Source organism: Harpia harpyja, chromosome 4, assembly GCF_026419915.1.
Source record: "Harpia harpyja isolate bHarHar1 chromosome 4, bHarHar1 primary haplotype, whole genome shotgun sequence".
Taxonomy (NCBI): domain Eukaryota; kingdom Metazoa; phylum Chordata; class Aves; order Accipitriformes; family Accipitridae; genus Harpia; species Harpia harpyja.
In genome coordinates, this window is record NC_068943.1 from 29,055,619 (window position 1) to 29,068,998 (window position 13,380).

The 13,380-nt window shown below is 40.7% G+C and overlaps 1 protein-coding gene across 7 annotated transcripts in view; it reads right to left on the reverse strand.

Annotated features, from left to right (window-relative positions):
• ELF1 (E74 like ETS transcription factor 1) overlaps positions 1–13,380 on the reverse strand; it is a 94,335-nt gene that overhangs the window by 35,757 nt on the left and 45,198 nt on the right. For 5 of the 7 annotated variants that reach the window (XM_052786044.1, XM_052786045.1, XM_052786048.1 and 2 more), the window contains one exon: positions 6,170–6,479. In XM_052786044.1, the coding sequence (XP_052642004.1) occupies positions 6,170–6,241 (72 nt within the window). In that variant the 5' untranslated portion in view covers positions 6,242–6,479. Of the gene's footprint in view, positions 1–6,169; positions 6,480–6,866; positions 7,420–13,380 lie in introns of those variants that run through there. The other 2 variants (XM_052786043.1, XM_052786049.1) reach the window with 2 other exon arrangements.

The window sequence follows — 13,380 nt, forward strand, 5'->3', positions numbered from 1 at the left end:
CATGCTCTAAAAATAGTTTAAATACCTCAATTTCAGTAATATGACACAGTATATAGCTTTTGGGATGTAAGTTACATATATTGTACACCGATATATGTAACTACATTAAAAAAAAAAAGGATTACATACATCACTCAGGCTCCTGTCACCTGCAAGCAGGAATAGTACACGCTTTCCAAGTACCTGTTCAGTATTCTACTGAGCAGGTAAAAACCATGGATTTTAAGTAGGGAAGATGCAAGTAAGAAGACTTCAGTCTCCTCATCCTGCTCTAGTTTATAGACACTAAGGGTGAAGTTCATCTCGCCTAACTTCAGACAGGTGTGGTGCAGGCACTTGGACTTGAGCTGGGAACTCCAGGTTTCCTTCAAAGCCAACAGAGAGAAATGGGTATTTCTAGGGCACAATTTCCCTGCCCAGTTTTAGGCTCCTGTGCTACGATCGGATGAATCATGCCCCAAAAATGCCTATTCCTCTCTGTTGACTATGAAAGGGTGGAGGCGTTGGGGTGTCCTTTCTGACGTAGGTGCCCGTCTCCTACACCCTCATCGGCAAATGGCCAGCTGCCTCCCCGCCACATCTTCCTCCCCGCTTCTGCCGTGGCACCAGCTCGATAGCTGCAGCATCTGTAGATACGTTGATATTGAGTTGCCTGTGCTTAGGATAAGCCTCGTGTTAGCTTCTTCTGGATAAAAAAATTACTCTGGCTCAGCACCATGCTTCTCTAATGACTGACGCTCGGGTCACTGACTTGGCCTCCGAGAGGCAAAACCACCTCCAGCTCTGCTGTTATTCTTTAGTGGGGACCAGTCATAAAAAACTGTTTCAGAATAATAAATGAAACACAGATAAAACCAACCAATTGTCACATGTTTTCAGCGCAGTTTCTCAAAGCCCTATTTATATTACAACCTACTCGTCACTCTGCTGTGAAACCTAATTACAAAAGCCCAAGCAGCCATGTGTTACTGAAACACGCTTCCCCGCTAACCAAAATGTTTCCCGTGGTACTGAATAGTGCTGCTGTCACGCATTTCAGCAGCAGTTGGTTTGATCTGTATGATCAGATGTGATCTGCTCTGCAAGGTTAAACTGTATTTTGACCATGTCTAGAAACAACCATCATACACATATTCCGACATGGTCACTGTGTCTGTCCACAGGCAGAGAAACCCATGGCACGGGAATACCTCGTCACCTGAACTCGGCACTGGACTGTTGCTGACACACTACACTTCCAAAAGACAAGAAACGAACAGAAAAGCATTCACTTGCGGTAAGACACTTTAAATGTGGTTTTCTTTAAATTAATAACAGCCTTGAACTGGAATAGTCAGAGTAAATAGCACTTCTTGTGGCCTTTTATTTTAAAACCATTGTTACACCTGCTTCCAACTCATACCTTACAGAGGTACAATATGTGGAATTTCTTTCCTGCGACGGCTGTGAAAAAGCAAAGGCTGGAACAAACATGTAATATGCTTTCAGAGAGAAAAGCATTCATGCAACTGCACACAAATCTAATTTGAAATGCATTTTTGCAGAAACCATCATCACTTTTTTGTACAATATTTGCAATTGGTTATGATTTCATTCAGTTTTAAAAGCTACTACTAATGTATGCTGATGTATATATGACTGTTGAAATGCAAAAGCTCACCTCGGTTCTTCTGTCATGTTCTTGACTTCACTGAAAGTGCCTGAATCCCAATTGAGAGCCAAGCTAAAGCTTCCTGTAGCTCTGTTGTTTTAAGACACAGGAATAACTTTGTACACATTTAGAACTGCAGAAGAGCCCTTGTTTACTATGGCTCCCCTTGATGCTAGTGTGTAATGAGAATTACACACAGGGAAAACATTAAATTAAGGACTAGAAGGTAGTGATTCAATTAAGACAAATTATTTCTCTACTAGCAAGATCACAAAACAATTTATTTCTAATACAAAGGTGGCTCTATATGCACTAACAAAAAGGAAGAGTGCAAAGTATCCCAAAATCCAAAACCAGTCCCAAATTAAAGTGCCAAAAATGATTTTCGAGAAATCAATACATAAATCCATAGAAAAACAATTTGTGTATTTTTTCCTTTTGCCTCCTGCTGCTGCTTCATCTTTCTCATGCAAAATATAGTTAAAACGTGACACCCTAGCTGTGCCAAAGCTTAGGCTTGGCTTCAACACATCTCCCATGTCTGCTGGACACATGAAAGAGTTGAGCTACTGCTGAAATCTTCCCAAGTCTTACACACCGAATTCCTCACTGTAGTTTATCTACAAACCAGTCCTATAGACCAACCTTTAACAATTCGGAGGAGTGCAAAGCTTCAGACAGATGCTGAAGTCCATGGAAGGTCCCATGAGCAGGTCCTTGAAAGCACCGGTCATGCTCCATGACCCCCTGAAAACTGAACCCTGCCCTCCTCCGGGGGCCAAAGGCAGCAATCTTCCCTCCTGCTCGCAAATTCTTCTTGGGTGTTTGACATGCTGACAAGGTGGTTTTTTTTTTTCTCTGAGAATTTTCTCATCAGCTGTCACTAACTGACAGAAGATCAAAACACCATCCTGGTTGTGGAAATGGAAAATAAGGAAGGGGATTTCTTCTGCTCTGGAGGTACTGCCTTGTCGTAGTACAAGTCCTCTAAAGAAGAAAACTTGTCCCAGGAATATGGTGACTAGCTTCTAACTGGTGTGTAATGAATTTTGTGCAAGTGATCAGTGGGAAGAAAGGCATGCAATAGATAGGAGCAGGGAAAAGCTACATAGGGAAAAAAAAAAAAAAGATAGAAACCTCAGTGAAAAAAGCCTGGTTTTTTTAACAGAGCAACAGAATTCAGACTTGCAATACAGTTGGCCATTTATTTTAAAAAAAAAAAACTAAACGAAACTAGGCAAAGTGACTTTGGTGCCTAGAAAAATGGGCTTGGGTTTTCTCTTGCTGAAGGTTCCTGTGCCAACAGCAAAGGCAGCCTCTTGACTTTAAAGGCGTTCCCATGGCCAGCATCTGAGAAATTACCAAGTTTCACAGAGGGATGCTGGAAGCAGATAAATACCACTTGCTTTCCTGGGGGAGACAACCTCATTACAGACCTCATAATCATTTCCTTAAAGTCTTTGTAAAACTGCAAGTGGATAAGGGGGGGGACTTTCTGCAGGAGCTGGAAATAGCCAAAAAAATATACACCTTGGCCTTGACCAGGTGACTTAATGTTTCAGAAAGCCCACAGCAACACCACGGAACGTGGAAGAGCAAACCAAGGCATGAGAAGATGGTGCAGAAATCACAGCGCAACCTAAGGGCTTGGACCCCTCTTCCTCAGAAGAGGGGAAGAGAGAAACATCCCTCAGAGAGACAGAGGTGTCTTCGGGCACAGGTTACTCATGCTTCAGGGCCACTTGAGAGTGCCTGTTGGCACAGAGCAGTCAGGCTGGGGACCCTGCTAGTAATTTAACGGTTGGGATGATTCAGCGTGTCCCTAGCACCATTTAAAACTTCCTAGTATGGATCCAGCCTCTGTGACTGCTTTTATTCAGCTTTTTAAATCAAGAATGTCCTGATCAATTATCACGTTAACTGTAAGTTAACGAAGGGCTAAATGAAAGACATTGAGAGGAGAAGCTCCAGACATGAAGAAAAGCCATTTTAGGCAGCGGCACTGACTCAGCCAAAGCCTTATGTGTGCACTCTCTCTCTCTCTCAAAAAAAAAAGAAAGAGAAAAAAAAAAAAGACAAACCATCTATTTAACCATGACCTCTGACACATAGCAGCAGCCAGGTTATCAGAAGCATTAGTGCAAGCCACTTTTTCCCTTCTCAAAATTACAAGGATATTTTCATCCCATCTCTTCCTCACCATACATGCACAATGCGATAAATGAACCCTCCAAGAAAAAAAAAATTAAAAATCCTATTTGCTAAACTGAAAAGGATAAAGCTGATAAGAGAGCGCCTTTCCCGTTCACACGGGGCCACGTGATTGAGTCCCTCCCATTGGCGTCTGCCACTGGCTGAATGCTTACATTTGCAAATGGACTGTTCATAATTTATGGTTGTTTAACTAAGACTTAAAAAAAAAAAAAAAAAAAAAATAGCCATGAATTATGACTTCCCTGAAATACTGAGCGTAGCTACCATCTAGTCCCCATATCTTTCCCCGCAGCTGTTCCATGTCCTGACAACTCTTGGCACAACAGGGCTCCAGGCAAAGTTTTGACAAGAAAAAAAGTACCAAAGTTCTTGCAGTGCCAGCTTTTGGGGGTACTGCAAAAATAATTATCCAAAGATCAGTTAAATGACACCTGTGTATAAATATGTCATCTTTTGTATACTAATGAAGCTCAAAAAATGCTTTTGACCAACACAGAGCACTTCCAGAGCTAAAATTTTTGCAAAGTACACAAATGGTGTTAACCCATCCCTAAATACAACTACTCTGTCCAGAATTTAAAAACTTCAGGAGTAGCAATAGCAATAGTTCCTATGTTTTAAGAAGCAGATCGACCAGGTAAATGCAATAAGCAATCTTTGGGGTTAATGTTATACTATAAATCCTTGTTTGAGCTAAATGTTGCTCCAGCTTCCCAGATCTTTCCCTATGCAGGACTCCTTTTCTACCACTGTGTATTTAAGATCTACCTTTGTGCAGCCAGCTAGCTGGCTACCTGCATCTCTGACATCTGAGCTGAGTCAACCCAGTGATTTAAGAGGAGCTTGCATCTGACTGTTTGCAGCGATGGACCTTCTGCTATGCACTCTCCCTCTCTGGCCTTTTGCATCTTTGATTTCATCACCTTTAGGGCATGCTACAGGATGCCGTCTTCCCTTAGGCTTCATCTGGAGTAGGATTTATTGGGGTTATGAGATAAACGCCAAGGTTGAGTTTGTTCTGGAGCTGAAGCAAGCTCTGTTTAGGGAGGTTTTACTGCCCTGTTTAGTGTAAAATTTTAAAGTTTTTCAGGTGAGCATCTGAAGAAATTGCAAGAGACAGAATGCACAGCTAACTGAACAAACCCACGTTTGCTTGTACTACCCCTTCCAGAAACCACACTGAAGTAGCCCTCCCCATCTTAATTCTCCCCTCTCCCATTGGCTTGTAAAGTAAAGCCAGCCACGAACAACAAACAGAGGTAATAAATAAGGCTCGTTTTCAACTATGTTTGTGCAATTCCCATATCTAAATCCCCAGGCTACCACAAGCTCTGGAAAAATACAGGGAAGGAAGTTACATTACTAGTTCCACCCAAAACTGAGTTAGCACTTTAGACAGACAACACTCAGTTCATTGAAATGATCGCATGACTCTGACAGCAGAAACAGGCCACTGACCCAGCCAGATATTAGGCCATACAGAAAACCCAGAGACAAGATTATAAAGCCAAAAGTATTTTTGAAAGAGAGGAGGATCAATGCTTTTCACATTCACAAAAAGAGGAAGTTTGTCGTGACACTTCTCAGCCCTTTAAAAACTGTCTCTCCACAGTACCCAGACACCTAATTTCTTGTTAATAAATGCAAAACCCTACTATTAAACACCACCTACAGAGAAGCTGCCTGATTTTTACAATAGGAATCCTTCACTGAAGCCTCAGGACTCACAGGATGTGGTTTAGATAATCAACACCTAACTGAAAGCCTCCTCAGATAACAACAGACATATTTTCCCTGCAGAGTGAAAGAAACCAATTTGAATTACTTTGAAGCTTATTTCTGTATAGCCAGCATACAGTAACACAATTTAGAAACCAATCCGTATAAAGCAGTGAGCAGGTGCCTACTGCTCCTTCTAGTCATCCGTAGTGTGACCATTACTTTTATTCAGAATGTTATCCTAGCACACTAGGAAAGTTAAAACTATTCTCAAATACCAGAATTTGGGGAATTCTGCATCACAAATGGATAGGTTCTACTGGCACAAATCAGCGACACCGGAAAAACATTTCAGAGGAGGATGTCTCTGCAATACTGCAGAAATGGTAACATTTCAACCGATTTCTGTTCTGCCCATGCAAGTTACAGGAAGCAACAGGAAGCTTTTGAAACAGCACAAAGATCTGCTGCAACAATAATGACCTCAATGTTTGCTTTTTTGTGTTTTACATATTTTTTCCTCATGTTTTCATAATATTCCTAGCACCAATTTGCACAAATACGGTTTCTCACACAATCCCATACCTGCTGCTCATCCTCCATGACGTTGCTGGCAAATTCAAACACAAGCTCATTCTGCTGTACAACTGCTGCCATAATAACGCATTCCCAGGTCTCAGCTCCACATAAGAAGAAAAGTGTTCTTGAATATGGAAGAACGGAGAGTGTCACCGAGGTCCAGCTGGGCAGAAAGGCAGGATCATGAAATGAATCAAGTATCAGTGTTCGTATTTCTTAGATCATCGGTGTTCCTGCGTTCTTCTCTTCTCAAAGAGAAACAAACCAAGGGAAATCCTTTCCTGAGTTGTTCTTCCCACCTCAATAGCCTTTATCACTGTGGAGGGAAAAAATAAAAAATTTGTAATTAAGAAATGATTGCTTTAGCTTTTCAAATAGTAGCAGTCACAATAAAGCTTGCTCCAAACTGTAACCGTTGTATCTAACTCCAAGGAAGTCAGACACCTTTGTATCTTCAGAGGTATTACTTTTACTGGTTAATACATGCGAATTTTCATTCCCTTAGAAAGAAAACTGTTTCAGGAAGTAAGACATCAGTTTCAAAATGTTTCATATTAAAAAGCACAAGACTAAGAAAAGGTTACAAAAGTTAGCAAAAAGAAAATCCATCTTTTCATTTGATTCATATATGCAGTTTTCACATTCATTAGTAACTCTTATCTTTACGGTATATTCGAAGTAAAAATAGAAAACCCAGACTGACCTACTCAGCTGTAGGATATCTCAAGTATATCACCTTTCTTCTTCACACACAGTTCAAGTTTAGCAAAGGCGTTATTTTGCAAGTAAAATGCTCTAGATCTTGATTCCCACAGTGTCAAACAGATGAAACCAGTAAATAAATTCTTTGTACAATCCAGAGAGTCCTCGAGTTCCTACATGAAGCAGATCTTCAGCTTCTTGTTAAAAATGCACTGTAAACGTATCCTTATCTCTACCACAGGCTCGCAAGCAGCCGGAAGGAAACAGCACTGACCACGTCATGGCAAATTAGAACAGGCAAAAAAACTGCACGATACAATAGCAAAGAAAAAAAATTATATCCCAAACTACAGAATGTAAACAGCTTCACTGGAGGGATGCATGCCTACAGCTCCCACGTTTTCATTTACTCATCAGCACCAAAGGTAAACATGGTTAACATGAGCTTACAAAGAGGTGTGCTATGTCACTTCTGATGAAAAAGACGAGCACAAAACGTAATCTTTTTATATGACTGAGGTGACCAATACATTAATAAAAAAATCTACCATTTCAAAACAATAACAGAAACAGTTGTCTAAAATTAGGAACCTAAGGGAGTAAGTTGGTGCCTAGGAATTTAAATCCATATTTTTTAAGGAAATGTTTGGTGCCTAGTGTTTTGATCAAAATCCTTTAAACTGCCATTGATTATGGGCTGCTGTGACAGAAGAATAAGGGGCAGAGGTCTAACGTGTACCCATCTAGACTGAGACCCCCAGGAAAGCCTCTGGGCGATTTCAGTGCCATTGGCGAGAATTAACATCTGCCTTCGTACAGGAGGTTCAACTTCACCTTGTTTTTGCAGTAGGCTGAAACTCAGAAAAAATGAAGGGCATCTTCCTCTCCCCAATACCATGCAATTTAATTAGGGAGGATCATGTCACAGGGTCATACTCCCTCACTCTAGGAAATGTAACAGCTGTTTTTCCCATATAGATTGTGGTATTCCCAAATTCCTAAGTAGTGATGGCAGAGCATTCAAGTATTTATGTCACTAGATCCTACCCTTCTAAGAAATCAGGAAACCCAAGATTATGCAAACAGGAGAACCTCCCCAACTTCCAATGCGTGCTTTAATTAGCTGTTAAAGGGCTCATAAGAGTAGCCACAACCCTGACTAGATGATATTTGCATTAATGAGAGCTACATGCATGAACAGAGAAGGATGTGCTTTGGAACCATGACTGTTCAACCTCAGCCCTTGCCATTTTGCAGGGTGACCTGAATAGTTAACAAGCCTTTCTCTGTACTTCAGCAGAGCTATAGCACTGAAAGGATTACATGCAACCACATAATCCTGGTTAGCTTCCCTAAATGTAATTATTTGGCCCCGCCTTTTAGAAGGTAAGAATACAATTAAGAAGTTACATACACATGCCAGCACAGTGGGACTAAGACCAACTCGTCCCATCCTAGACTCCTACCATCCTGTATGCCAGCGTGAAAATAAAGTCATATAATGTACAGTTTAATATTTCCTACAGACAGTGATTGAAGTGGGTCAATCTATGTCAATAGGTACATACCAGATCTTTCAGAAGAGAGGACAGATATGGAAATTTATTTAAGTACAGCTTCTATTTTGGTTACTGCCTAGAAATAAATTGTAACTCTCCAATAAGATGAAATAATAGTATTTTAAGTCACTCCCTCTAATCAGTGAAGAGTAACTTCACTCCAAAGGATTACTGGGTGAATACGAGAACCGCCTCAGCTTCCAAATTGAGACTTATTTTATAATGGGGGTTAAGTTAATTGTCCAGGGAGAACCAGAGCCAGAATACAGCAAGGACTTACAATCATCTCCATTACACTAATTGAAGCCACATGTATGAACAGAGTACAAGTTCTTAAGGTCTGGTAACTTTCTAAGGTCAGTAACAAATAACAGCATCAATGTAAAATCAGGATAAATGAAGTGTTGGAGACTCAGGCTACCTAGTAAACTCATGAAGTATAAGGAAAATTGGAGGTACAGCCACCGTAAGACAGATTTACAAGTTCCCTGCATGCATTGGGAACTGGCATATTCTTCCATTAGTGCCAGGTCATTCATTATTCTGTAAAATATTTATATTTTGCAGTAGATACTACAATACCAAGATGCACACTAAACGCCTAAGATCCAAAAGCTGTGGCAGCAAACTTACTAAAAGCCATAAAGAAATCTTTCCTTACTTTTTATTTAACCCCCCCCAACAAAACCTTCAATGCAAAACTAATCATCATGATTTAATATCATTTAAGAGACTGCAGCAGCGTAATGCATTTGATCCCAAAGGGATCCACACAAACACTACTTAGAATAGTCACACTTTATGGTAGCATGAAGTTCCTAATCATCTGATACCGTTGCAGGAACAGACATTCAGAAGCTGTTTTACCAATTCAGCACCAGGGTGACACAGTGATATAAGACTATATAGCAGACTGGTCCTTCCCCCTTACACCCTCTCCCCAAAACCTTCAAGAAATCTATAAATAAAGTCAAATGATACCTTCTTCTTACAAGAAAAGAAACATGTAACCACAACATTACGACCAAAGTCAAAGACAAGTGAGTCAACAGGCTTTAGTGAGCCTTTACATCTAACCTTATAAAGGTCAGGCACCCTATTATTATTTACAGGAAAAGTTTCATTACTTCTTTAGCGGTACATGGTAATAGCAAATGATCTACTGGCCAATAACAGCATGGCAAAACAATGCAAAAGTACTTTCCTTTAACCCATGTCACTTTCTCTGGCATACAGAAAACAAGAGCAGCTTTTCACAGAAGCCAGCACAATTCTAAATCAGCTATATTTTCCTCCACATCTATTTTTATAAACTGTGCTTTCATTATTCCAAGTATCACAGGATCCTGCTGTCTATAGGCTAACACAAACATGACTATTGTTTTTGCTATATAATGTCACTTATCCCCCTGCCTGATTTTACATACATCTGTGATTAGAAAATAAGTTATTTGCAAACAGCATAAAATGCGTAAATTGTATTCACATGCACAATAAGCTTGACTACATACAAACAGTCCTGGGAGAAAGGGAACCCAGTATATATTAGCATAAAATTTACATCAAATTTTCAGAACTACAGAATAAGTAAGGTTTTGCTTTCATTTTTACTAATTGTTGTAGAAACCTATTATGAAAAGCAATATTAAGACACAGCAATATAAATAAACATCTTAATTTTGCTTAATACTTGAAACTGAACATACAAATAAATTATTTCAATCCCTCTGGAAATTCCCCTCCTCTGCTGATTTCAACATTTAGAAACAACCTCCTCAATCAGCCTGTCAAAAAGCACATTCAGCCAATTTAACCCTTAGTACACTGCTACTCTGGTATCCCAGAAGATGCATTGGAGGACTTCTTCCAGCTAGACATCACAACTTTTTTCCCCACTGCTCTTCACCATATATAGCCCTATTTAGCCAATTTAATAAAGCTCCTAAGAAATACCTCCAGAACCAACATTTTTGATCCCAACGGTGAAGTTGCAATAGTGCAACTAGGCTCCAACTTGGAAGTAACAAATCCACAATTTCTCCTTCAACTCCGGACAATATGAGCCAGTGTAGCCCCTACTGCCTTAGCATTAAAGCACTGTAATGCAGAACACTGAAATAACACAGCAGCACCACAGTGGAGCAGGTGGAGCAGGCATCAAAGTGCTAGGCACAAACCCAAGAATTTGCTGAAGAAGCTCAGCTATAAACTTGGAAGGCTCAAGTCTTGGTACTGAGAGCACCCCAGCTGAGCTGACAGATACCTCCAGCAAGCTACTGGATCCAGTCCCATTTAGGTTTACTAAAGATGACTGTAATCATCCTGCACTGCCTTTTTTTGTGAAATTAGTAAGATCATTCGTACATTTAAAATTAAGAACCAGTTTAGCTGCTTTAAGATTCAAATGCAGATCTGAATCCTGAGCTACTGCTGAAACAGCTCAACTCACTTAGCATGGGGACAAATGACTTGCGATTGAAATTTCCCATTGATTTTCTAAGACTGCAGCATTAGCTCTAGCCTAGAAGTGTCAAAGTTGTGACGTAACAGAAATGCAAAGCTGCATTCTCAACATCATCTTGGATGAGGGAGGAAGAGGACAGTGAATGAGAGGAAAGGGAAGTCTAAAGACATCACCTGGAAATTTTGGACTGAAAGACTGAATACCATCCTGGGTGAGGTCAGACAAACACATGGATGGTAACTGCACCATTTCACTCAAGTTTCTAACTCCTTTCTACCAGCGGAGGTTAAGGATGGATCAAGCCAGAGACAGTCCACCCTCTGCAGAGCTGCATCTTTTTAAGATACTGTGCAAGTAATACATTGTAGAGTCTAGTTTTCTTAAAAAGGGGGGAAAAGCTGAATGATATCACAGTTGTCATATCATACAAATCCCAAACCCATGATGATCTTTATGGTCCACACTAAGCATAAATGCTAACAATAGAGTCTACTGTGGCATTCTTCATGGATTGATTATTCCTATTGAGTAATACAAAGAAATTGCACAGAACAGGGGCTTTCAACCACGTCCTTAGACCCGGGGCATCTGTAGTTGGCAAAATGACAAGCAAGAAGAACAAGGTAATATATGTTACTTGGCACAAGAAGTTTCTGAAGGCTCAGTATTTCAACTACTCACACGAATTAAAGGAGATAGGAAAACAACATGGTAAGGGTGTATCACCGAGGAAGGAAAGAAACAGCGTAAGGAACAGCCTGAAATCTTCTGAAAGCATCCACGCTGCCTAGGGGAAACTGTGCAAAAAGCAGCTGACATAACAAAAGTCAACAGAGTGACCTTTGCTGAGCTTTCGTTAAGGACAAAGAAATCATCGGTATCAATAAATCCCTGTTTTGCAGCCAGGCTGGAAACCAGCCTTTGTCACCACGGGCTCTGGGCTCTCAGTACATATACAGCAAGGAGGACAGAGACTAAGAGGGTTCATCTGTTAAATATAAACAAGCATAAAAAAAAAAAAGAATTGGCACGCAATTCAGTCAATACAAAAGAAGTGAAATGAACTACCCCTTCCCTTAAACTCACATAAAAGCACGTTTACTGCAAAGAGAGCAGAAAGCACAAATGCAAGCAACAAGCTCTTCTTTGGCATCCCCCCCCCAAAAAAAAAAAATCACATTTTCATCTTCTTTTTTTTTTGGCAACTATGTCTTTTAACCTGAATATTTAATATGAGGCAAGATTCTTTTCCAGACTATTAACAATAACGGCTCCAGCACTGTTTACAGACTCCCCCACCCCTGAAAACCTTCCTCTTCCTATCTCCCATGTTCCTCGATACTTTTTAAGTCTCTTTTATTTAGCACATTTATATAACACAGCTGTTGTACACAAACCCAGCAACCCGGCAGAGTGCTGCTGGGAAATCTGAAGAAAATGACAGTGTAGTTGAGGCTTTCTTTCATCTGTATCCTCTCCTGCCAGCATGCTCAAAGTGTAAAGGTAGCCCCAAATCAGTGTAGGTGCGTAGACACAGAGCACTGTAAGTAATTGATTTATGCTGCAGCTACAGAAGATCAGACTACCACCAAAAGGCAAGTCCTAAGCAGCAAGCTAAGCGATATTGAGGCAAGGCAAGCTCTCCCCAACTCTACTACTGAAGCTCTCGAGCTCTGAATAAAGTATCTGAACATCTGCTAAGATAAAGAGCAAGCCTCCCTTATCTGATCAGGCAAGAGAAAGGACACGCTGGGTTTTAGTCACCTCTCTGCAAAGTGTTTGCTCTTGCAAAGTAGAGCCAACTCAACAGGAACAGTTAGCTGTAACTTGCCCTAAAGCAAGGGAGGAAGGGCGCTCCAGGGGAAAGCAAGGGTCCAAATCCTCTCTTCTGCTTCCCCATTCCCCTGAGAAGAAAGTAACTGAATCTTGAATTTCTGTAGGTTGGGTGCATGGTGTAAGAAGAGGTTAGGGAGGTGGGACATCACAACGCCAGCCTTCCCTTCCTCCCCAAATCGTGTCAGAGATTGGACCTCCCTCCCTCCCCGCCTGCCCCCCTCCCCGATCAAAACCGCTTAGTGGATTCAAACACCAGTTTGCAGCTGCCCAAATTGCACTTCTTGGCACATTAGACACATAAAAGAGAAGATAAGGGTAAATTTTCCAAGTGGTTATATGACCTAGCAGCCTTGGCTATCCATGGGGCTTTGAAACTTTTCGGATTGAATTTGGGTCACTAAAGCCTCAGCTTACTGAAGCCTCAGCTCACAGATAAGCTGCATTACTTCAACTACAGTTAGATAAAAGCCACGTAATGTTGCTTCACTGCATAGCACCTACTCTACATGCCTGTGCGGATGCATGCATACATGTACCAGTTGCAGTTACATAAACACACTTTATCCTAATTTTTGTGTATGTGCACATACACACACCTATGTATATACCAAAATAAATACATGAAATGCGTGCCCTTCTACTTACTTGACTTTTTA